Source organism: Piliocolobus tephrosceles, chromosome 6, assembly GCF_002776525.5.
Source record: "Piliocolobus tephrosceles isolate RC106 chromosome 6, ASM277652v3, whole genome shotgun sequence".
In the NCBI taxonomy this organism is placed as follows: domain Eukaryota; kingdom Metazoa; phylum Chordata; class Mammalia; order Primates; family Cercopithecidae; genus Piliocolobus; species Piliocolobus tephrosceles.
In genome coordinates, this window is record NC_045439.1 from 100,511,923 (window position 1) to 100,535,298 (window position 23,376).

The following is a 23,376-nucleotide window of genomic DNA, read 5'->3' on the forward strand; positions in this document are numbered from 1 at the left end:
AAAAAAAAAAAAAAAAAAAAGAATTTTGGCTGTGAGCAATCCCTCCTCCATTTTACCTGCACCTTCACACCATTCCTTAGACACTTAAGGTTAATTTTCATGCCTCTGCCTCATCTGCCACGGCGTTTCATCCTTCTATCCTACATGGGAATTGTTCTGGTGAGAGGATCCCCACTGAACTTTCCAAAGTAAAGCCAAAGGTTTACACAAAGTAACAACACTCTGCTTTTCATCAGAACCGGTCCCGGGCTTCCCTTTTCCCCTTACCAGGAGCTGCCCTGGTAAACTTAGGTTTCTCTTTCACTCTCTATGTCATGCCTGTTTCCTATGCCTACCACCTTTCCTTTCCTGCTCTTGTTTCCAACACAATTGGCCCATTTCTCGCTGTTCTTCTCTAACGGTCTCACCTTTTTTTTTTTTTTTTTTTTTTTTTTGAAGACGGAGTTTCACCCTTGTTGCCCAGGCTGGAGTGCAATGGCGCAATCTCGGCTCACTGCAACCTCTGCCTCCGGGGTTCAAGAGATTCTCCTGCCTCAGCCTTTCAAGTAGCTGGGATTACAGGTGCCTGCCACCACACCCGCCTCCACGCCTGGCTGACTTCTTTGCATTTTTAGTAGAGACGAGGTTTCGCCATGTTGGCCACGCTGGTCTCAAACTCCTGACCTCATCACCTATACTTTTTACTGCAATCTGATTTGTCTTTTAGGACACCCTAGGGCTTGGGGGTTTGCAGGCTTCCCCGACATTCTCTTCCATCCATTAGGTTCACTATGCAAAAAGCATTCGCTGTAGTTTAAAGAACCTCCAGTCCTGCTTGATCCCATTTTCCTACTGGAATCAGCGTCATGAGGCTCCATCATGGACTGGAGCAACCTAGGGCTGACAACCTAGCCCTGGAATTCCTGTGCCCTCCTTTCTCTCTAAGAGCAGCCTCAGTAATACACCAGTCCAAACCTAATTTGTGATCCTCTTTCACTCAGATGCCAGGGAGCTCCTGCCCCCTGCTGTCCACAGAGGGCCCTGCAATGAGTCCTGCTGCTCCACTAGAGTTTTCTACGGAAAGGGTCTGAAAATCCCTCCAGCCAGAGAAGACCAATAGTCCACCCCCACAGGCAGCAGCATCCTCCCAGCATACCCTGGGCCAGGATGTCTGACTGCACATCTCCGTCATAGTTCTTGCAGGCCCACACAAAGCCGCCCGAAGACTTGAGGACCTGAGCCACCATGTCATCAATGAGCCGGTGCTCATACCAGATCTTATTCTTGTCGAAGTCGGTCTTATAGTGCCTGGGAGTAAAAAGGTCTGTTATGGGGAGAGGGCAGAAGGCTGACAGGCTGGGGATCCCTCCCTGAGCCTCGGAGCTGAGCCAAATGCATTCTAATAGTGACCTCCCCAGGGTATAGGATGGGAACAGCATGGGGGGAAGGGAAGAAAGGCCACGGAGTACATGGATGAGGCTTTACTTGTCAAAGATCTCCTGGAAGATGTCCTTGAAACGCCCATCGTAGGCTTTCAGTATGGTGTTCTTGGTGCTCATGTACAGCGGCCATTTCTTCTGGATGGCATACTGGAAGCAGCTGTGCGCGAAACCCGAGATGGACTGCGGGGGGGGAGAGACAGGGCCCTGGCGTGGTGCCCTAGCCTGGAGATTGCCAGCAACCTCCCACCTCCCAGGGCAAGGCCCAGACCTCCAGGAACGGCGCCCCGCCGCCCACACGACTGTTTAACACCAGCCTCCGTGCTGTGAACAGGATGTTTCTGCTGGCCCAGCCTCTCCCTCTCACTTCCCAGGGGCAAGAGGCCCCTCAACTTTGCTTTGGAAAGCACCACCTTTTCCCCAGTTCTTAGACTAGTGGCTGGGCAGGGCTAATTCCTAGGCCTAGCTGGGGTTGACAGTGTGTCCCTGGCTTATCCAATCAGAAGCCTTTCTCCCCCCAGGCCTCTGTGATTGGCTCAGAGGTGGTCATGTGATTCCACCTGGCATTTGAGCTGGAATTGAGGGTAAAGAGGCATTGCTCTTCTGATAGGGTAGCAGGCAAGAGTACGCCTGGAGCTGTTCGTAGCCACTTCTTTTCTTTCTTCTTCTTCTTCTTCTTCTTTTTTTTTTTTTTTTCAAGAGATGGGGTCTCACTGTTGCCCAGGCTGGTCTCAAGCTTCTGGCCTCAAGCAATCCTCCTGCCTCGGCCTCCCAAAGTGCTCGGATTATAAGTGTGAGCCACCATGCCCAGCCCTGGTGGCCATTTCTGCCTCTTTGTGGCCTAAGAATGAGGCCATCACAGAAGAAAGGAAAACCATGAGACAGAGATGAAGAGACAAGCTGGGAGAGGAGGGGCCCAGGATGCCGGAGCCAGCCTCACCTCATCGGTGTTGTACATGCCCATGCCCACACCGCCTGCGGGGAAGTTGTACACTTCCCACTCCTTGACACCGCTGCCATCTTTCGGGGTGAAGACCATTTTGAACGTGCCAGCCCGGTCTGCCACAAAGTCTGTGGCCTTGTACTGCAGAGACAAGAGAATGGCTAGGCCAGGAGCTCCGGTCGGGGGGTACCCAGGTCAGGGGATCCCCTCTCCCACCCTGGCCTACCTGGTCGCCATGGGCGTGCCTGCCAATGGTGATGGGCTTGGTCCAGCCAGGGACAAGGCGTGGGATGTTTTTGCAGATGATGGGCTCCCGGAAGACAGTCCCCCCCAGGATGTTCCGGATAGTTCCATTGGGACTTTTCCACATCTTCTTCAGCTTGAACTCTGTGAGGACAGAGATAAAGTGGTCCCACTGCAGCCGCCACCTTTCAACCAGAATTTGAACCCCAAGCAACAACACAGCCAGACGGCGGTCCTAAAATTCTTCACGAGGGAGGCAGTGGAGTCTAGAGTGCAAATGTGTGGGCTCTGGAGTCTGCCAATTTTTTTTTTTTTTTTTTTTGAGACAGAGTTTTGCTCTTATTGCCCACACTGGAGCACAATGGCACGATCTCAGCTCACCACAACCTTCGCCTCCCGGGTTCAAGCAGTTCTCCTGCCTCAGCCTCCCGAGTAGCTGGGATTACAGGCATGTGCCACCACACCCAGCTAATTTTGTATTTTTAGGAGAGATGGGGTTTCTCCATGTTGGTCAGGCTGGTCTCAACCTCCCAACCTCAGGTGATCTGCCTGCCTCAGCCTCCCAAAGTGCTGGGATTACAGGTGTGCGCCAAGTCTGCCAATTTTAATGGTGAGGCTTACAAAAGTGACTCAACTGAAGCTGTAAAAGAAAATTACTGGAAAAATATCTAGCCTAAGTGTTGTCGTAAGGACTAAATGAGCTCGTGTGTAAAGGGCCTAGAACGGTGCCCAGTCCATGCTAAGTGCTCTGTTGGCCATTATGATTCCCACATCACACATGGAGGGAGTGCAGTCCGGGAGAAGGGCTTGTCTGATGAAGTCTGACAACACACTGCCCACTCCGCATGCTCCAGTCCTGGCCCCAACGCCGCCCCAGTTCCTAAGGCTGTGACCCTCTCCTGCCTTGTCCATAAATGGGGATACATAATTCCCAGGGTTCAGATGAAATGAAGAGCTCAGCACTCAAATGATCCCAGTGCTGTGGGTCAGGCATGACCTGCAGGACAGGGGCAGGCCTGGGGAGTTTGCAGATGTATCTTGAGTGCTTCCCACCAGCTCCCTCCGACTGTGGAAAGTAGGAAAAGAGAGCTCAGAAAACTCCTCAACCATCCTTTCTCGAATTATCCAAACCTAGCCTCTCTGCCCACACACTGCTGTCACTTCATGGAACCCTCGAGAGCGGCCCCAACAGCGAAGGACCAGAAGCCAGTCCAGGCCTGGTGGGGGCACCTCTCGGTGATCCTGCATGACCATGGGGACAGGGGCAGACCTGCAAGGCCAAGCCAGCGGCAGGAGGGCAATAGCGATGTTCCCCAGAGGCTGCCGAGGCTCTGAAGGACACAGGCCTCACACACAGCACTCCTCTGCACAATCTCTCTGCAAACCTGCCTGCAAGATTGTCCACGCCAGAATGGACTGCTGCCCAAAGAAGCCATCATTTCTGTGACCACATCAGCATTACCTTCCTCCTCCTCCTCCTTAGCCCTGTCACCAGTGACACCTACCACTGTCAGAGCCATAGAGTGCAGCACAAACACCACTGTCCTGGGAGATGGAAGACGTAGATTCTGTCCTCAGCTCTGCTGTGCCCTAACCGTGGAACCTGAGGCCAGCCCCTTTCCCATGCCTGCCCCAGCCTCATCAACAGTGACCTCTGAGGCCCCACTGTCCACCAGGCACACACAGGGAGACTAGCCTCAGGTGCAGTTGGCCTCAGGAAAGCCCCAGCTCCGGAGCCTCCCAACCTCCTAGTCCCGAGATGAGTGACATGGCCAACTGCCCCACCCCAAGCCTGGAGAGGCAGGTGGGAGAAGCCTGTGACCCTCCCTGGCCCGCCCACCTCCACACCCTCGCACCTTCCACACGGGCCTCATCAGGGGTGATGGTGGCACACTTGACAGCCACACTGTACTTCTGGGTGGCCAATGCAGAGTCAATGGTGACCTGGTCATCAGTCTGGTCACGGTTTGGGAGCCCGAGGTCAAAATACTTTAGCTGGATGTCCACGTGGGGCAGGATGAGCTGGGGACAGAGGGTCAGAGCAAGGCGTCACCCCAGCGATTCAGGGACACGACAACAAAGGGCAGGATAGGAAGTCTGCAGGCCACGGCAGGAGACAGTCAGAACAGGGATGAGTGGAGGGGCGCAGCAGAAAGCTGGAGTCAGCCATTTCTCGGTGGGGCCTGGCCAGAGCTGGCAGAGGCTGGGGCTCTGGAGAGAGGTCGGCAGGCCAGGCTGCAGCCTTTTGGAGGGTTCTTCCCCCATTGTGCCTATCTGCCCGCCTCACACAGCCCACCGACTCAGCCAAAGCCCAACCCCAAGGACATCTAGATTTCTCCATACAACTGGTCTCCTCCTCTCCTCAAGTGCTTTGAGATCTGACAATCGGAAGTGGCGGTTCTCAACCTGTGTCCCATGAATGCACACACAGTGTGGCGCCTTCACAAGGACTACATGCGCTCCTGGACATACACAGACCACGGCAACTTTGGAGACGCCACGCAGCCACGCTGGGACCCCTTTGCCAGGGCGGCTCACCACAGCTGCAGGCCGGGGCACTGCCCTGCACACCAGCCCTGTTCCCCTTTCACTCCTTTTCAAGAAGTGAGGTAAAATGTAGGGGATCAAGACGGAAATGATACAGGATTAACCTTGAAGCTGCTCAAAGTTGACACAACATGTGGGATTTGGCACCAGCACAACACAGACTGCTGGGGACAGGCCCCTGCCTGACGACTTCCGAACAATTAGCGGACCAGATGTGAAAGAAGGGTAGACAGAGGGGAAGAAACTGCTGCTGCTGCCCAACCAGGACAACAGGGGAGTCCTAGGGACCTGCAGTCCAGAAGACCCTGTGGGACAGAACACTCCCTGGCCAGCCCATCTGAAGAGCCACCCACTTCGGGAGGGGGCACTACCTTCTCCTTGATGAACTGCCAGATAATACGGGTCATCTCATCACCATCCATCTCCACCACAGGCTTTGCCACCTTGATCCTTTTGTCAGCATCTAGAAGCGGGGACACACAGTGCATCATGCCCCTGGGGAGGCTGGAGTGGGGGGCCCTCTCCTCCCGGCCAGGCCCGCCCTTCACCAGGAGACGGTGGCAGAAAGCCAGGGCTCCAACTGCCCAGCGTCCACTCCCCCGTCTGCAAATCAGCTCCCTGACTGCTTAGAGCAGGGGCCCCCAACTCCCAGGCCATGGACTAGTACCGTGGGCTCTGGAGAGAGGTCAGCAAACCAGGCCACAGCCTTTAATGCAGGTACATGGACTGTTAGGAACTGGGCCACACAGCAGGAGGAGAGCAGCAGGCGAGTGAGCTCATGCCTGGGAACTGCGCACGCAAGGGATCTAGGTTGCGTGCTCCTTATGAGAATCGAATGCGTGATGATGTCACTGTCTCCCAGCACCTCCAGATGGGACTGTCTAGTTGCAGGAAAACAAGCTCAGGGCTCCCCACGATTGTACATTATGGTGAGCTGTATAATTTTTTCATTATATATTACAATGTAATAATAGAAATAAAGTGCACAATAAACGTAATACACCTGAATCATCCCAAAACCATCCCCGCTGCCCACCACCCTGCCACCCATGGAAAAATTGTCTTCCATGAAACTGGCCCCTGGTGCCAAAAAGTTTGCTAACTGCTGGTTTAGAGCACCTGGATCCATCCTCACTTACTTCCTTTCCTTTCTTTCCTTCCTTCCTTCCTGTCCTTCAGTCCTCCCTTTCTCTCTCTCTCTCTTTCTCTTTCTCTTTCTTGGCAGGGTCCTGTTCTGTTGATCAGGCTGGAATGCACTGATGCCATCATAGCTTACTGCAGCAGCAACCTCCTGGCCTCAAGTGATCCTCCAACCACAGCCTCCCACGTTGCTGGGACTACAGGTGCATGCCACCACACCCAGCTATTTTTTATTTTATTTTATTTTTTTTGAGACAAAGTTTCACTATTGTCCCCCAGGGTGGAACACAGTGGCACGATCTTAGCCCACCGCAACCTCCACCTCCCAAGTTAAAGTGATTGTCGGGCCTCTGCCTCCCAAGTAGCTGGGATTTCAGGTGTGCACCACCACACCTGGCTAATTTTTTTATTTTTAGTAGAGACAGGGTTTCACCATGTTGGCCAGGCTGGTCTCAAACTCCTGACCTCAAGTGATCCACCTGCCTCGACCCCCACAAAGTGCTGGGATTACAGGCATGAGCCACCGCACCAGCCTAATTTTTAAGTTTTTTTTTTCTTTTTTTTTTTTTTGAGACAGAGTCTCGCTCTGTCGCCCAGGCTGGAGTGCAGTGGCTGGATCTCAGCTCACTGCAAGCTCTGCCTCCCCGGTTTACGCCATTCTCCTGCCTCAGCCTCCCGAGCAGCGGGGACTACAGGCATCCGCCACCTCGCCCAGCTAGATTTTTGTATTTTTTAGTAGAGACGAGGTTTCACCGTGTTAGCCAGGATGGTCTTGATCTCCTGACCTCGTGATCCGCCCGTCTCGGCCTCCCAAAGTGCTGGGATTACAGGCTTGAGCCACCGCGCCCGGCCTAGTTTTTTTTTTTTTTTGTGGAGATGGAGTCTTGCCCTGTTGCCCAGGCTGGCTGGACTCCCCACCCCACCCCCACTTTAATCTGGCTAGGTAGAACTACCCGAAAACATGCCCAGCCCACCAGTGGCCAAGAGGGTGGGGGCCAGCCTGGCCAGTCAGATCCTCTCCCCCTGGAATATGAAGGCAAAGGAGATCAACACAAAGAACGCTGGCTAGCTGCGGCTGCCTCATCCAGCACCAAATCAGCAAGAGGTTGTCCAGGGGCTCCTGCCATCTAGTTCCTAAGGAGGGCCTGGGCTCCCCTTCTACGTATTTACTTATTGTTTAGAGACAGGGTCTCTTTAGTTCTCTATGTTGCCCAGGCCAGGCTCAGCCTCTGGGGCTCAAGCAATCAATCCTTGCACCTCAGCCTCCTTAGTAGCTGGGGCTACACGCCCATGCCTAGATATTTCTTTTGTCCAAGACTTAGTTCTTTACAGTTTTCCCTGCAATTCTATGAGCTACCCTGTGTAGCTCATAATAAAATCCTCTCCAAGTTAACCAGTCACTTTGTCTGTTGCTTGCAACCCAAGAGCCCTTAACTAACTTGTAGTGATAAAGGAAATGGTATATAGATAGGTATTGAGTGCCTACTATGTGCCTTACAGGGTACCAATGCTATATAATGTGATTCCATTTAATCCCAAAAATAACCCCAAGGAGGTATCATTACCTCCATTTTATTTATTTTTTTATTTTTATGTTTATTTTTTGTGACAGAGTCTTTGCTCTGTCACCCAGGCTGGAATGCAATGGCGTGATCTCGGCTCACTGCAACCTCTGCCCACCTCCCACGTTTAAGCGATTCTCCTGTCTCAGCTTCCCGAGGAGCTGGGATTACAGACACATGCCAACAGGTCCAGCTAATTTTTGTATTTTTAGTAGAGACGGGGTTTTGCCATGTTGGCCAGGCTGGTCTTGAACTCCTAACCTCAGGTGATCCTCCTGCCTTGGCCTCCCAAAGTGCTGGGATTACAGGCGTGAGCCACCACACCTGGCCATTATCTCCATTTTAAATGTGGGAAACTGAGGCTCAGAGAGGTTAACAGCTTACTGCTCAAATACAGAGCTTGAAAACAGCAGAGCCAGGAGGACTGACCTTATTCAACAGGAAGGACAGGCTTACAGCACCTGCGAATGGAACTCTGAACCCTTGATCCCAGTCGACACAGGTCGGTCAGTCCTACCAGAGAAGCATCAAAGGACTCAATGAGGGGCTGATCAGAGGTCCAAGGAGACAATGGAGGGTAGTGAGCAAGAGATGCTACTGAAGGAGAGTCTGACTTGCAGGAAAACCCAACAGTCTGGTAAGTGCATTTCAAAGAAAGCTCAGGAACTGGCCACCTAACAATGAATCAGTACAGCTGCCTTGGACAAGGTTTGTTGAACCTCAACCTGCAGCAGACAGGGGCACTGGAGCACTAGCCTGCTCCTCTGCCCACAACCTGGGAAAAAGCAGCAACTACAGAGCAGGGAACAAGATCTACTAAAACTTCAGTCACAGGGAAATCTCACCAGCTCGGAACAGGATGGCTGAGAGCTGTGCCCTTCCCCCAAAGCAGCATTCCTCAGCCTCACTTACAACCTGCTTACTCTTGTGTTACACACAGTCCTTAGAAACGTAGTGATGTGTCTTCCAGCTCCACTCTAGATTAGACACAGCAAATCAGGTGAAGGGAAGAGAATGCTTATTTGAAAACACTGGGTTGGGGCTGGGTGCAATGGCTCACGCCTGTAATCCTAGCACTTTGGGAGGCTGAGGCAGGTGGATCACTGAAGGTAAGGAGTTCAAAACCAGCCTGGCCAACATGGTGAAACTCCATCTGTACTAAAAATACAAAAATTAGTCGGGCATGGTAGCATGTGCCTGTAATCCCAGCTACCGGGGAGGCTGAGGTAGGAGAATCGCTTGAACCCAGGAGGCAGAGGTTGCAGTGAACGGAGATCACACCACTGCACTCCAGCCTGGGCAACAGAGCGAGATTCCGTCAAAAAGAAAAGAAAGAAAAGAAAAGAGTTGGAAGAACTGACAACTGCTAAGTTGACAAGGGACAGAATACCTGTGAAAAGCAGGCCTAGAAACCACCACGGCACATTTAAAACAAAAGTGACTAAAGCCTAACAGACCTCAAACAACTCACTTTCCAAAGATGTGCAAAGAGGTGTTTTTTTTTTTTTTATCTAAAAATAATCTTAGAGATCATTTAGGGGGAATAATGAGACTCAAAGAGTGTGGTCTACATCAGAGGCAAGATAGAACCCAGGTCCCTGACCCAAATGCAGTCTCTGGAAGACCCGTGGGTCAGATGTAGGGAAGCAGAACACAAACACAGCCTTGAACTGTTTCATTCCCTAGAGAACAAAAGGTGGCTGGCTGCTGCTGGCTCTGCCACCTTTCCCAAGATGCGATGGGGATTTTGAACCCAATCTACAATATTCTTTCACTTTTCTCTGAAGCTTGAGTGAAAAGAGCTGCAGAACCTGCAGAAAGTCTGTTGAGCTGTTGCAGAGCTAGTTTACTTCTGGGGAGCATCTCCTATGAGTTCATTTGAGGACAGCTAATCAAATTTGTTTTAAAAAAATGAACTATCATAATCTGGAGCCCTAAGAAGAGACTCACTTGGGGCCAGTTTTACAGGTTTCAGCCTCAGCCTGGGCTCCACGGTTGGGCTTCAGGCAGGCATGGCTAAGAGAGTTCAAGGTCAAGATCAAAGACCTGGTGTGTCAACCCTCAGGGACCATGGGACCTGCTTATTTACTCACCGGCAAGTGCTAACTAAGCACTTATCCAGTACCCCACTGGGATACTGAAATGCCTAAAACACATGAACCGAGGCCAGCATAGTCTTGTTATAGCTGGGAGGCTGAGGCAGAAGAACTGCTTGAACCCAGGAGATGGAGGTTGCAGTGAACAGAGATCACGCCACTGCACTCCAGCCTGGGTAACAGGAAATAAATAAATATAATGGACAAAAGACTTAAATAGACATTTCAAGTCCAAAGATGATATACAAATGGCCAACAAGCACATGAAAAGATGCTCAACATCACTAATCATTAGGGAAATGCAAATCAAAACCATAATGAGATACCACCCCACTATCCCCTCACAACCACTAAAATAGCTACTATCAGGAAAGAAAAAAAAAAAAACAGAAAATAAAGTGCTGGCAAGGATGTGCAGAAATTGGAACTCTTGTGCCCTGCTGGTGGGAATGTGAAATGGTGCAGCTGCTGTGGAAAACAGTATGGGTGTTCCTCGGCTAAAAGAAAAAGAATTACTATTATGATCCAGCAGTTCTGCTTCTGGATATACATCCAAAAAAAATTGAAAGCAGGATCTGAAAGAGATATATGTATGCCCATGTTCATAGCAGCAATGTTCACATAGAAAAAGGTAGAAGCAACCCACGTGTCCATCACAGATGAATGGATAAAGACAATGTGATACAGTCCCCCCTTATCCAAGGTTTTATTTCCATGACATGTTACCTGTGGTGTCAGTTACCCATAGTCAACGATAGTCCGAAAATAGGTGAGTACAGTACAATAAGATATTTTAAGAGAGACTACATTCATGTAACTTTCATTATAGTATATTGTTATAATTGTTCTATTTTATTACTAGTTATTATTGCTAATCTCTTACTGTCCCTAATTCATAAATTAAACTTATCATAGATCTGTATGTATAGGAAAAAACATAGTATCTACAGGCTCTGCAGTTTCAGGTATCCACTGGGGGCCTTGAAATGCATCCTCCAAGGATAAGGGGGACTACTGTATCTACAATGGAATATGATTCAGTCTTGAAAAGGGGGGAAATTCTGACACCTGCTACAAAGTGGATGAACCTGGGGGGCATTATGCTACATGAAATAAACCAGTCACAAAAGACAAATACCATATGATTCCACTTACATGAGGTACCTAGAATAGTCAAATTCATAGAAACAGAAAGTAAAATGGTAGTTGCCAGGGACTGGGGACCGGAAATGGGGAGGTGTCATTTAATGGGTAGAGAGTTTCAGTTTTGCAAGGTGACAAAGTTCTGGTGATGGATGTTGGTAATGGTTGCACAACAGTGTGAATGTACTTAACAATACTGTACACTGAAAAATGATTAAGATGGTAAGTTTTATACATTTTTTACCAAAATAATAAAAATTTAAACGAGTCAAAAAAAAAATCAGGAGATTTTATATAAAAATCTAGATGTGCAGCAGGCACTCACGCATGGCAAGGATGGGCTGGGCTGAGGGGAGCCTCTCACTTCACTCCATGACAGCTAAGTGCCCTCCAGTGTGGCCCAGGGCACTGGAGTTTGAGACCCCTGTCTGCTGTTCAGCCTGTGTGGTGGAGATACAGCCATGGTCTGCCCTTCTCTGGGAGACAAGTGGTGACAAGCTACCTGAAATACATGGAGCAGCAGTTAGGCCTCCCTGAAAACCTCTGAAGTGACAGCCACCGTGAATCATCAGCTGATGCATTGCACAAACACTGGCCTCTTGGCGAGAGTGCAGGATGGAATTACACCACTCACCAGAGGCCCATTAGGCCGACTCTCCTCCCTGTCTGGGGCTCCTAGCACCCAATACCAAGTAAGGATTTCAAAACCCATCCCTGGCTTCTGCTGCTCCCAGCAGGAGGCTAGAGGTCCAGTCACAGGCAGCCAGCCCCAGGCATAACTGCTCCCTCCACATTCCGACCCATATTCTCAGCAGAGAGGCTGCTCAGTCAGCATGTCCCAGCAAAGGATCAGAGAGTGGGGAAAGGTTCCAATTCCTGGGGGCTCAAGAAGGTTGGACAGCAATTTTGTATAATTTATTTTATGTATGTATGTATTTATTTATTGAGACGGAGTCTCACTCGTCGCCCACGCTGGAGGGCAGTGGCATGATCTTGGCTCACTGCAACCTCCACCTCCCAGGTTCAAGCAATTCTCCTGCCTCAGCCTCCTGGGTAGCTGGGATTACAGGCGCCCGCCACCACAACCAGCTAATTTTTGTATTTTTAGTAGAGATGGGGTTTCACCATGGTGGCCAAGCAGGTCTCGAACTGCTGGCCCCAAGTGATCCGCCCGCCTCAGCCTCCCAAAGTCCTGGGAGCCACCCCACCCAGCCAGAACAGCCATTTTGGAACAAACTCTAGTAGTTTCCTTGGTGTCATCCTTCATTCCTTCTCTTCTCTCCTATCCATATCCAAACCACCAAAACCAGAAGCCACCCTCAGACAAGCCCATCCTTGCCATGAGTGAGTGCCTGCTGTGTATCTAGATTGTTATGTAAAATCTCCTGAACTGGAACCTTTCCCCACTACTGGCTCTTCCTTCAAAATATCCAGAATCCAACCACTTCTTCACCATCCCCAGTGCCACCATCCAGATCCAAGCCATCATCCTCTCTTGCCAGGTCCTGAAGCTAGAATGCTCCTGATAAGATGGAAATCAGATCACAGCACTTCTCTCAAAACCCTGCAAAGTAAAAGCCAACGTTCTCAAAAACGGCCTGTGAGCCCTCTACAGACCCTACTGCTGAACCTCATCCCGTCACTCAACCTGGTGCCTGCTGAGCCAGCCTTCACACCATCCTCTCTGCTCCTCCATCATGCCCTTGACACCTCTTCCCCTGCTTCCAGAAAATGGCCTGCTTCCTCCCCTCCTCAGCGATTCCCTCAGTGAGGACTTTTCTGGCTGCCCTATCCAAACACCTTTCTTGTCTTTTTCTCCTTAGCTCTTCTCTTTTTTGGGGGGGAGGGGAGGCAGGGTCTTGCTTTGTCACCCAGGGTAGAGTGCAGTGGCACAATCATACCTTACTGCAGCCTTGACCTCCTGGGCTCAAGTGATCCTCCTGAGTAGCTAGACTACAGACATGCGCCACTGTGCCTGGCTAATTTTATTTTTATTTTTGTAGAGACGGGGTCTCACTATATTGCCCAGGCTGGTCTGGAGCTCCCAGACTCAAGCAATCCTCCCACCTCAGCCTCCCAAATTGCTGGGATTACAGGTGTGAGCTACAGTGCCTGGCCTTCCGTAGCTCTTGTACCCATATATCACGCTAGTCAACGTCTATCTTGTTTACTGTCGGCCCCCTCCCACATCAGAGTTTGAACTCCTAAGGGTTTTGAAAGAGTCTCTGCTGGTTTCATTTCCAGCTCTATCCCCAGCACCCAGCATGGTGTCTGGCACAAAGTAGGAGTACACTACTTTTGTCAAAGACATAAATAAAGGTCAAGTTGAAGTCAACGCCATCTGTGGTCAGGGCTGCCCTGCCCTCACCTTCTGTTTCACTAGATGTGCCTCCTCCCCTCTCATTCATCTGGTGTGCATTGCCACACAGGGGCCAGTGAATTCTTACCAGCAGCCTGCACCAGATGTACACAGGTGGCATCTCTCACCAGCACTGGGCCCCATGCCCTGGAGAAGCTTACAACCTACAGTGTACTAATATTTGTAATCTGCTGGTATTTTTAACATGGGTTTACAGAGTATAAACCCCAGAGAAGGCCACAGACCCCAGCTTCCAGTAATCCGAGAGCAGTTTCCAGCACCTCATACCCTGAATGGAACCAGCCCAAGAGCCCTCAACTTCACACAGAAGATGTGGGAGCAGGCCTCAGCCATTCCAAACAGGCTTTTCCTCAGTACCTACTAGGCCTAAACACAACCACCCAAATCAGCTCTGGCAGGGCAGCTAGGGCCTTATCTGACATGGCAGAAAGATCTGCACACTTAAGGGGCAAGAATTAAGAAATTTCTGGGTTAGGAGTGGAGTAAGGGAAGGTTAGATAAGTAATTCTCCCACTGGGCAGTTCACAGAACTGGCCCCCACTGCCCCAAGCTCTAACTTACCAGAAACATCACCAGCAGTCGCTGGAAGCCTATGGCGTTGCAAAATAGGAAAAGATGTGTGCAGGAATTACCAGGCAGCAAAGACACGGGGCTCTTTTAGCCCAAAAATATTCTTTCCTTGTCATCAAGAGGAATGCCAAGTATTCTGTCTCCAGCTGCGTTGCCAGGTAACAAGCTGGCAGAGTCGCAACTGTATAGTCTGATGTCCAACTCAAAAACCAAGCAATTTCCCCATTCATAACCAACCCACATGGGGACTTCTAGAAGGACCCACACTGACTGCTTTTTCTGCATCCAAATTCAGGACCCTTAAAAGGGGCTTTGTGTTCCTGTTTGTGTTGTGTTGTTTTGTTTCTTTTTTTACCATCAAGGCAGAAAAGAAGGGAGAATTAAAGGTTGTAGCTTGGCCGGGCGTGGTGGCTCAAGCCTGTAATCCCAGCACTTTGGGAGGCCGAGACGGGCAGATCACGAGGTCAGGAGATCGAGACCATCCTGGCTAACACGGTGAAACCCCGTCTCTACTAAAAATACAAAAACTAGCTGGGCGAGGTGGCAGGCGCCTGTAGTCTCAGCTACTCGGGAGGCTGAGGCAGGAGAATGGCATAAACCCGGGAGGCGGAGCTTGCAGTGAGCTGAGATCCGGCCACTGCACTCCAGTCCGGGCGACAGAGCAAGACTCCGCCTCAAAAAAAAAAAAAAAAAAAAAGGTTGTAGCTCACTTCCACCGTATTTTTGCTGAAGGTGGTGTGCTATATGGGAATCTTAGGGGCCTGGGGCACTTGGAACCTGGGAGTTGCTGGGCTGATCCCTGAGACAGATTCCCAGAGGTGCAAAAGCAGACATGCCCCTTTCTCCTTGGCAGGGGAGGCAGGACTGGGGCCCAAGCCTCCCTTCCCCCCCAGCTCTAGTCAGCTGCTCCCACAATCCGGTTAACTATTACCTCCTCTGGCCAGGCCAGGGCCGGCGGGCCCCACCCCCTCTTCCTCACTTTCCTGGCTCATTGCAAGGGGCTCCTGGCCAGATTAGGATAGGGGTTTCCATGACAACAGGCATCAGACAGGGCCAAGGGACCTACATTGTTCCCTGCCTTTTGTAGCTGTGTTGGGTAGCCAGGGTTAGGGGGCAGGCCGATGCCCACATGCCAGGCAAGGCAGCCTACGTTGGTAACGGAGGCTCGGGCTAAGTCTTGCTTATCACGACCTGACTACTGTCTTCTCTCCTAAGCAGGGAACTAAGGGTACCCAGAAGCCGTGGGAACAATTCCGCAAAGTGACATTTTGCGCGGGCTGCCAGGTCTCTGCGGCGAGTGAGCCAGGCAGGGAGGGCATGTGCCTGCCAAGGCAGGTCAAGTCAAGGAGAGGCCCCAGGATGGAGCCTCAAGTGCAGCGATGAAGGCGAAGGGGTGGGGGTGGGGGCGGCCAAGCAAAAGGGGAAAATTAAAAAGGACGCTCCTCCAGCTGTGTGTAAAAGGCTCCAAAAATAGCTGACGTGGGCCTGGTATCAGCGCGCGCCTGGCTGAAAAGGAAGGGGAAGTGCATGCCTCCCGCCTCCCAGTCTTTGTCTGAGCAGGGGCCGCGCCACGACCCTCCCTCTCGCCAGGGGAGCGCGCGGGGTGCTCCAGCCCCCAGCGGGTGCTAGTCCCGTTCCAGGGGCGCAGGGCGGGCAGGCCGGCCACCCTTCGGGTCCGGGACACTCTCAGGACCCCCTCCCGAAATACCTAGGGGCGCGCGGCAGCCCCGAGCCCCCGCCCGCGCAGAACTGGCCGTCGCCCGGGCCACCAGTTGCCACCGTCCCTCAAGTCCCCACCCCTGCGCCTGGCCCGGCCAGGAAGCGCCAGGCGGGGGAGCGCGGAGCAAAGCTGCCCCCCGGCCCTTTGTGCGCCCGACCCCGCCGTCCCCTGGCTGCGGGCTGGCTGGACGCGCTCCCCGGCCCCAGCCTGGGAATCCGCCACGTCGCAGCTGGGGGCGCGCGCCCGCCTGGACCCTCCGCGCGGCACTCACAGTGGCGCCGCGGCTGCTCTTGCGAGGTGGGGGCTGTCAGGGCCGCCGGCGCCCAGGCCGGCCGCGAGCCTGAGGCTCTGCAGAGCGAGCGCACGACCCGCAGGTAGCCGGCCATCCCAAGCAGGAGAGCGAACGAGCAGGGCGGGAGAGGTCCGAGCGCGCGCCGCTCCTCCCAGCTGCCTTGCCGCGGGCTAACGCTGGGCCTGGCGGGCGCGGGCCGCGCGGACACCACCGGGGCGGGGCTGCCGGGCCCGCCGCCCCATTGGGCCTTGCCGGGGAGGAGGCGGGGCCAGGGCCTCCGACGCCTCCAGTGTCCCGCGGGAGCCGGGAGTCAGCTGCCAGGCCCGGCCGGTGCTTCTCTGGGCGCCGCTGAAAGCCCAGGTCCGCAGGAGCTACAGGCGTGAGACCCACCGGGACCCGCTAGCGGAATCGGGGCTGGGTGCTTAGCAGAACCGCTTGCGAGGCTGACCCTCTCTAGGATGCCCCATGTAGACCTGGATGTCAGTTACTGACGCTTTAGCTTAAACCCAAAGGTCAATCTGAGCGAACCCTTGCTTCCCTCGCCTGCAGGGCGGAACCCCCAAGGCGCATTAGCCCAGCACGACTGCTGCATTCTTGAGCCAAGACCACGGGCACCTGCGCCTCCTCGAGTCCGCTGTCACGTCCAGCTGGTGTAGAGAGTTGAAATCCCACGATGGGCCGGGCGCGGTGGCTCACGCCTGTAATCCTATAACTTTTGGGAGGTCGAGGCAGGCGGATCACTTGAGGTCGGGAGTTCGAGACCAGCTTGGCTAACATAATGAAAACCCCGTCTCTACTAAAAATACAAAAATTAGCCGGGCATGGTGGCGCGCCTGTAATCCCAGCTACTCTGGAGGCTGAGGCAGGAGAATCACTTGAACCTGGGAGGCAGAGGTTGCAGTGAGCTGAGATCATGCCACTGCACTCCAGCCTGGGCCACAGGGCGAGACTCAGTCTCAAAAACAAAAACAAACAAAAAAAACTGAAGAAAGAAATATAATTGGACCAGAAGGCCAATAACCTGAGTGGGGAAACCCAGCAAGGCCTGTCCATGTAGATTCTTGGCCTCTCTTTGCAGCATTCCTTCCTTCTGAGTATGGGGCAGGACTCTCTCTGGGATGGAGGGGTCTTAGGACCTGCAAGCAAACAAGGTAGGTCAGATAATTTATTTATGGCCAGTTTTTACCCAGAAACGTGTGGGAGAAAGAGTAATATTTTTGGGTTCAATATCTGGCTTTGGGGGAGAAGGGCTCTGGTTTCTATGACCTGCATTGAGGAAGAAGGATTCTAGTTTCTATGGCTGGCCTCAGGGGAGAGTGAGGGGCCAAAGGCAGGAGGGAGGGAGAGGGTCAGAGAGAGCTGCTCCTGAGGCCTGCATTTTGGGGTATTCTGAGACCCTAGAGTAATCAAGCAGCCACAGTAGGAAACAGTTCCATTTTTTTCCTGTTTGCATAGAAAAGATGTTTTTTTTGTTTTTAATTAAAAATAGAGATGGGGGGGGTCTCACTATGTTTATGTTGCCCAGGCTGGTCTCCAGCTGTTAAGCTCAGATGATCCTCCCGCCTAGGCCTCCCAAAGCACTGGGATTACCCTTGTGAGCCATTGCATCTGGCCACAAAAGACGGTTGTAATTAGTTCTGCCACAAAGTTTCTTTCTTCATCTGTTTTCTTAAACTAAGACACTAGCTGAGGGCTGGGTTTTATTTGGAAAAATCTGACCTCTTTCCCTTCTCTGCTTTCCCAGTCACACTAATTCATTCCAAATAGGAGCAACCTTTCTCTTCTGTGTTCTCAGCCCTCCCCTCCACTGCCTCACAGTCAACATTACCAGGTGGAGCTGGGCCAGGAAGGTGACCTTCAACTAGTGACTTCAAAGCTCTCCTCACCGAGTCCTAGCCGGCAGAACTACTGCTCTGGCCCTAGGATCCAGAAGGCTGAGCCCAAGGGAGGGCTGCTTTTGGGCCCCCCAAAGTCTGAGACCTCTGTCAGAGGCCTGGTCTTGGGCCAGCTTGTGCCAGAAAAGACCCCTTATCCCTTTGACTCTGTTCAGAATTCTGTTGTTCCAAACACAAGTAGAGACCATGGAAGCCTCTGGCATTTGACTTTCCTGCCAACCTGGTATTATCAGGTGCCTGGATCTCAATGTCCACACCTGTAAACTGGAAGACTGGACCCCTGAAGATCCTTCTGGTCCAAACAATGAGACCTATGTATGTCAGCCACCCACACCACCACCTCTGAAATGGTGGTAATGAAATTACTGCCCTCCTCCCCCCACCAAGGACTTGCCCCTTCCTCTGCATGGTGGACTGGTATCTCAGAGGCCTGGCCAGAGGCAGCACTGTAGGTGTGTTCCAGAGTCTGGCCTTTGCCTGCTGAGGGATCACTTGTGTTCCTTGTAAGCACAGCAGCAGCTGGAGGAAATTGAAGCAAAATCTTTAAACTGCCTCTAACTGCATGCCTCCCAACCCCCGGCTCCATGCCAGCCTTTCCCATACAATCCCTGTTTGGTGAGGCAGCTGATGCCAGCTCCATTGGCTCGTAGAGGTTACCACACTTGCTCAATGTCGCACTGCTGGGAAGTAGTAAAACTCCAGTTCAAATCAATTCCAATCCTGTTCTTTTTGTTTTTTGTTTTTTTGGTTTTTTTTTTCTAAGACAGGGTCTTACTCTGTTGCCCAGGCAGGAGTGCAATGGCGTGATCACGGCTCCCTGCAGCCTCAACCTCCCGGGCTCAAGTGATCCTCCCACCTTAGCCTCCTGAGTAGCTTGGACTACAAGAACATGCCACCATGCCTGGCTAATTTTTTTTCTATTACTTTTTTAAGGAGAAAGAGGGAGAAACTACAGCCCCTATTTATTGTGCTGGTCTGGAATTCCTGGTGATGGTAACTATTGGCCCTGAAAGCTGCTGCAGAGAAAGATGGTGTTTAAAGGAAAGGGGCTCAGATCCTCCCGTTTGGGGTCAGTGGAATTGAAAATTTCCACCCCTCCACATTTTCAATCAAACCCTAATTTGTCGTTGAATTTAGGTCATGTGCAAGTTCCCTGTGGAGGCATAAAAATTTGTATTACTCCGTCCCTACCCTCTGGGAGACAGACACACATGTATACAATCACCATAAACGCAGGCACAAGAGGAAAGTGTCTGCTGGGTGTGGTGGCTCACGCCTGTAATTCCAGCACTTTGGGAGGCCAAGGCAGAAGGATCCCTTGAACTCAGGAGTTTGAGACCAGCTTGGGCAGCAGAGTGAGACCTTAATCTCTATTTAAAAAAAAAAAAAAGAGAGAGAAAGGTGTCCCAAGAGGAGTGTAGATGATACTTGAAGCATCTGGCAAGGAGAAAAGCACCTCGGGTGCAGGAGCCCCTGGAGAGCCTGGGGAAGGAGCATCCATCTAGCTGCCACTTCAAAGAGCTCTAAGGTCTGGGGGGAGGCTGGACAGGACAGCTGGGAGTGGTCAGGGACTCACATTTCTTTTTCTTTTTTCTTTGGAGACAGAGTCTTGCTCTGTTGCCCAGGCTGGCGTGTAATGGCGGGATCTCGGCTCATTGCAACCTCTGCCTCCCAGGTTCAAGCAATTCTCCTGTCTCAGCCTCTCAAGTAGCTAGGATTACTAGTACCTAGTACCTCTCAAGTAGCTAGGTACGCGCCACCACGCCCAGCTAATTTTTGTATTTTGAGTAGAGACGGGGGTTTCACCATGTTGGCCAGGCTGGTCTTGAACTCCTGACTTCAGGTGATCAGCCCGCTTCGGCCTCCCAAAATGCTGGGATTACAGGCATGAGCCACCGTGCCCAGCCTCCTTTTGTTTTTTTTTTTTTTCTGTGTGATAGGCTGGAGTGCAGCAGTGTGATCTCGGCTCATTGCAACCTCCGCCTCCCAGGTTCAAGCAATTCTCTTGCTTCAGTCTCCCAAGTAGCTGGAATTACAGGCACAAGCCACTGCGCCAGCCTTTTCCTTTTTTTTTGTTTCTTTTTTTTGAGACAGGGTCTCACTCTGTTGCCCATGCTGGAGTGCAATGGTGCAGTGGTGCAATCTCAGCTCACTGCAGCCTCGACCTCCCGGGCTCAAGTGATTCTCCCACCTCAGTTTCCTGAGTAGCTGGGACTATAGGTGCATGCCTGGCTAATTTTTGTATTTTATGTAGAGACAGGGTTTCAGCATGTTTCCCAGGCTGTTCTGGAACTCCTGGGCTCAAGTGATCCTCCCACCTTGGCCTCCCAAAGTGCTGGCATTACAGGAGTGAATCCCGCGGGTACTCACATTTCATCCAGCCAACACTCCAGGGCATTCATTTTGTGGTGTGCAATAGGCAGACGGTAACATCTGGCAACAGTGGTGAGAGGGTATTGGAATCGAGCCAGGGGAAGGGAGACAAGAGTTCCTGAGCCAGGGACAGGCCTGACACAGGGTGCTGGCGGAATCCCCAAGAGAGGCAGGACTCCAGAGATGGTGTAGAAGAGATAGAATCAGCAGGAATTGTAGCTGGTTGGACAAGGGGCATGGCCAGGGGAGGAGTCAGAGTGACTCAGACTTCCATCCCTGGGGCTGGAAGAATGGCACAGCCATTATTAGAAATCGGAGAATAGGAGGAGGAGAGAGTTGTGGGAGAGGTGTTGACAGCAGAGCTATTTATGGTCATCTCCAAACTTATTTCCCTGCCAGCTGTCTGTGTCCCCTCCCCCACCCAATCTGCCCTACCTGCTGCTTCCAGCACTGTCCTCCTAAAGCCCAATCCTGAGCAGCCACTCCACAGCTCAGATACCCACAGGAGCTTCCCACGCCATACACAGTCAACTCTGAACAGCTTCTAACAGTCCATGGCCTCCACCTCCCTCTCCTCTCTTCTCTTCTGCTATTTCCCCCTCCCCAGGATCCCTAAATGTAACATTCTCCTGAATTGTCACTGCCTCTGTGCCCTTGCATTGTGCCCTCCCTCCACCAAACAGGTTCTTTACTGCCCACAGCCGGACCCAACTCACACTTGGTGGCTGCTATGGACTGAATTTTTTTTCTTTCTTTCTTTCTTTTTTTTTTTTTTGAGATGGAGTCTCACTCTGTCACCCAGTCTGGAGTACAGTGACATGATCTCAGCTCACTGTGACCTCCACCTCCCAGGTTCAAGCAATTCTCCTGCCTCAGCCTCCTGAGTAGCTGAGATTACAGGTGTGCACCATCATGCTCAGGTAGTTTTTGTTTGTTTGTTTGTTTGTTTGTTTTGAGATGAAGTCTTGCTCTGTTGCCAGGTTGGAGTGCAGTGGCATGATCTCGACTCACTGCAACCTCTGCCTCCCAGCTTCAAGTGATTCTCCTGCCTCAGCCTCCTGCGTAGCTGGGACTACAGGCACCTGCCACCACACCCAGCTAATTTTTGTGTTTTTAGTAGAGATGGGATTTCACCATGTTGATCAGGCTGGTTTCGAACTCCTAAAGTGCTTCGGCCACCTCTACCTCCTAAAGTGCTGAGATTACAGGTGTGAGCCACTGTACCCAGCCAATTCTGTTTTTTAAGCCACCCAATCTGTGATATTTTCGTTATAGCATCCTGAACTAAGACAATGGCCAAGCCCACCTTCACAAGCCTGCACTGAGGGTAGGGTGCTGCAGGGACAACAGCATTCATTTACCTGAGTCATCATGTAGGGTATCCAACCCCCCAGACCCCTCCAATAAAAGAGCACAAAATCTATTCTGATTTTAGCTTTGGAAAGTGGACATCAATGGGGTTGAGAAGCAAATTTGAAAGATTTTGAAATACTATTTAATTTCTTGAAATTTTCTCTCATCGCTTAAGTTAATCCTAAAAATTCCTAATATTAATAAAACTAGGGAGCCCAGAGCCGTTTGCAGTGGCATGCACCTGTAATCCCAGCTACTGGGGAGGCTGAGGCAGGAGGATTGCTTGAGCCCAGGAGTTTGAGGCCAGCCTAAGCAACATAGCTTAATCCAGTTAAAAACCAGAGAGCCAGAGTTGGGGCCACAGGAAATGATTAAAAGCCATTAAAAAGAACCAGGTGCTGGCCAGGAGTGGTGGCTCATGCCTGTAATCCCAGCACTTTAGGAGGCCGAGACGGGTGGATCACGAGGTCAAGAGATCAAGACCATCCTGGCCAACATGGTAAAACCCCATCTCTACTGAAAAAAAAAAAAAAAGAAAATTAGCCAGGTGTGGTGGTGGCACCTGCAGTCCCAGGTACTTGGGAGGCTAAGGCAGGAGAATCACTTGAACCTGGGAGGCAGAGGCTGCAGTGAGCCGAGATTGCTCCACTGCACTCCATCCAGCCTGTTGACAGACCAAGACTCCATCTCAAAAAAAAAAAAAAAACCAGTTGCAACATTATCATATTGCAGCAGATTCCTAGAGTATACAGATTTCATCCAATTTGCAGAGATAATTTGTATGATTCAAGGTCTCATTGCCTGGGCAAGTCAGTAGTTAACCTCTCTGAGCCTCAGTTTCCTCATCTGCAAAATGTGGATAATAACAGCACCTACTCCTAGGGTAATTCTGAGACTTAAATGAACTCATGCAAATAAAATGCTTAGAATGGTACCTGGCACACATTGAGGGGATCTGCTGCTAGTGGTGTTAATATTATCAGATCATTCATGTCTATAATGCACCAGTTTTTATTGTTGTTGTTGGTTTTGTTTTGTTTTGAGACAGAGTCTTGCTCTGTCACCCAGGCTGGAGTGCAATGGCGTGCTCTCAGCTCACTGCAACATCCACCTCCCAGGTTCAACCAATTCTCCTGTCTCAGCCTCCGGAGTAGCTGGGATTACAGGCATGCACCACTATGCCTGGCTAATTTTTTGTAAATTTTTTTTATGGGGTTTAGCCATGTTGGCTGGTTTTGAACTCCTGACCTCAAATGATCCACCCGCCTTGGCCTCCCAAAGTGCTGAGATTACAGGTGTGAGCCACTGCACCTGGCCTACATGGCACCAGTTTACTGAGCCCCTTTGACATGCCAGTCCTAACCAAGGGATGGACAAGAGGGCATGTTCCTTTCCTGAGAGGACCTCAGTCCGCTGAGAAACATGGGAAATGAATGTGTCAACAGATATTTCAAAACTGGATTAGCCAGGCATGATGGCTCATGCCTGTAATCCCAGCATTAAAGGAGGTCAAGAAGGGAGGATCGTTTAAGGCCAGGAGGTTGACACCGCAGCCATATTTGTGTCACCACCCTCCAGCATAGGTGACAAAATAAGGCCATGTCTCAAACAAGAAGAAGAAAAGAAAGAATGAAAGAGAGAGAGAGGGGAGAGGGAGGGACGGAGGGAGGAAGGAGGGAAGGAAGGAAGGAAGGAAGGAAG

General features: G+C 51.4%; 1 protein-coding gene across 2 annotated transcripts in view; it reads right to left on the minus strand.

Moving 5' to 3' along the window:
* The window catches only part of IDH2 (isocitrate dehydrogenase (NADP(+)) 2), an 18,681-nt gene extending 2,375 nt beyond the window's left edge, over positions 1-16,306 (minus strand). The window contains exons 1-7 of one of the 2 annotated variants that reach the window (XM_023187155.1): positions 16,034-16,306; positions 5,523-5,614; positions 4,461-4,626; positions 2,588-2,748; positions 2,359-2,502; positions 1,465-1,601; positions 1,136-1,287 (exon numbers count right to left, since the gene is read on the minus strand). In XM_023187155.1, the coding sequence (XP_023042923.1) occupies positions 1,136-1,287; positions 1,465-1,601; positions 2,359-2,502; positions 2,588-2,748; positions 4,461-4,626; positions 5,523-5,614; positions 16,034-16,148 (967 nt within the window). In that variant the 5' untranslated portion in view covers positions 16,149-16,306. The remainder of the gene's footprint in view (positions 1-1,135; positions 1,288-1,464; positions 1,602-2,358; positions 2,503-2,587; positions 2,749-4,460; positions 4,627-5,522; positions 5,615-16,033) is intronic. The other variant, XM_023187156.2, reaches the window with a different exon arrangement.
* Positions 16,307-23,376: the final 7,070 nt, after the last annotated feature.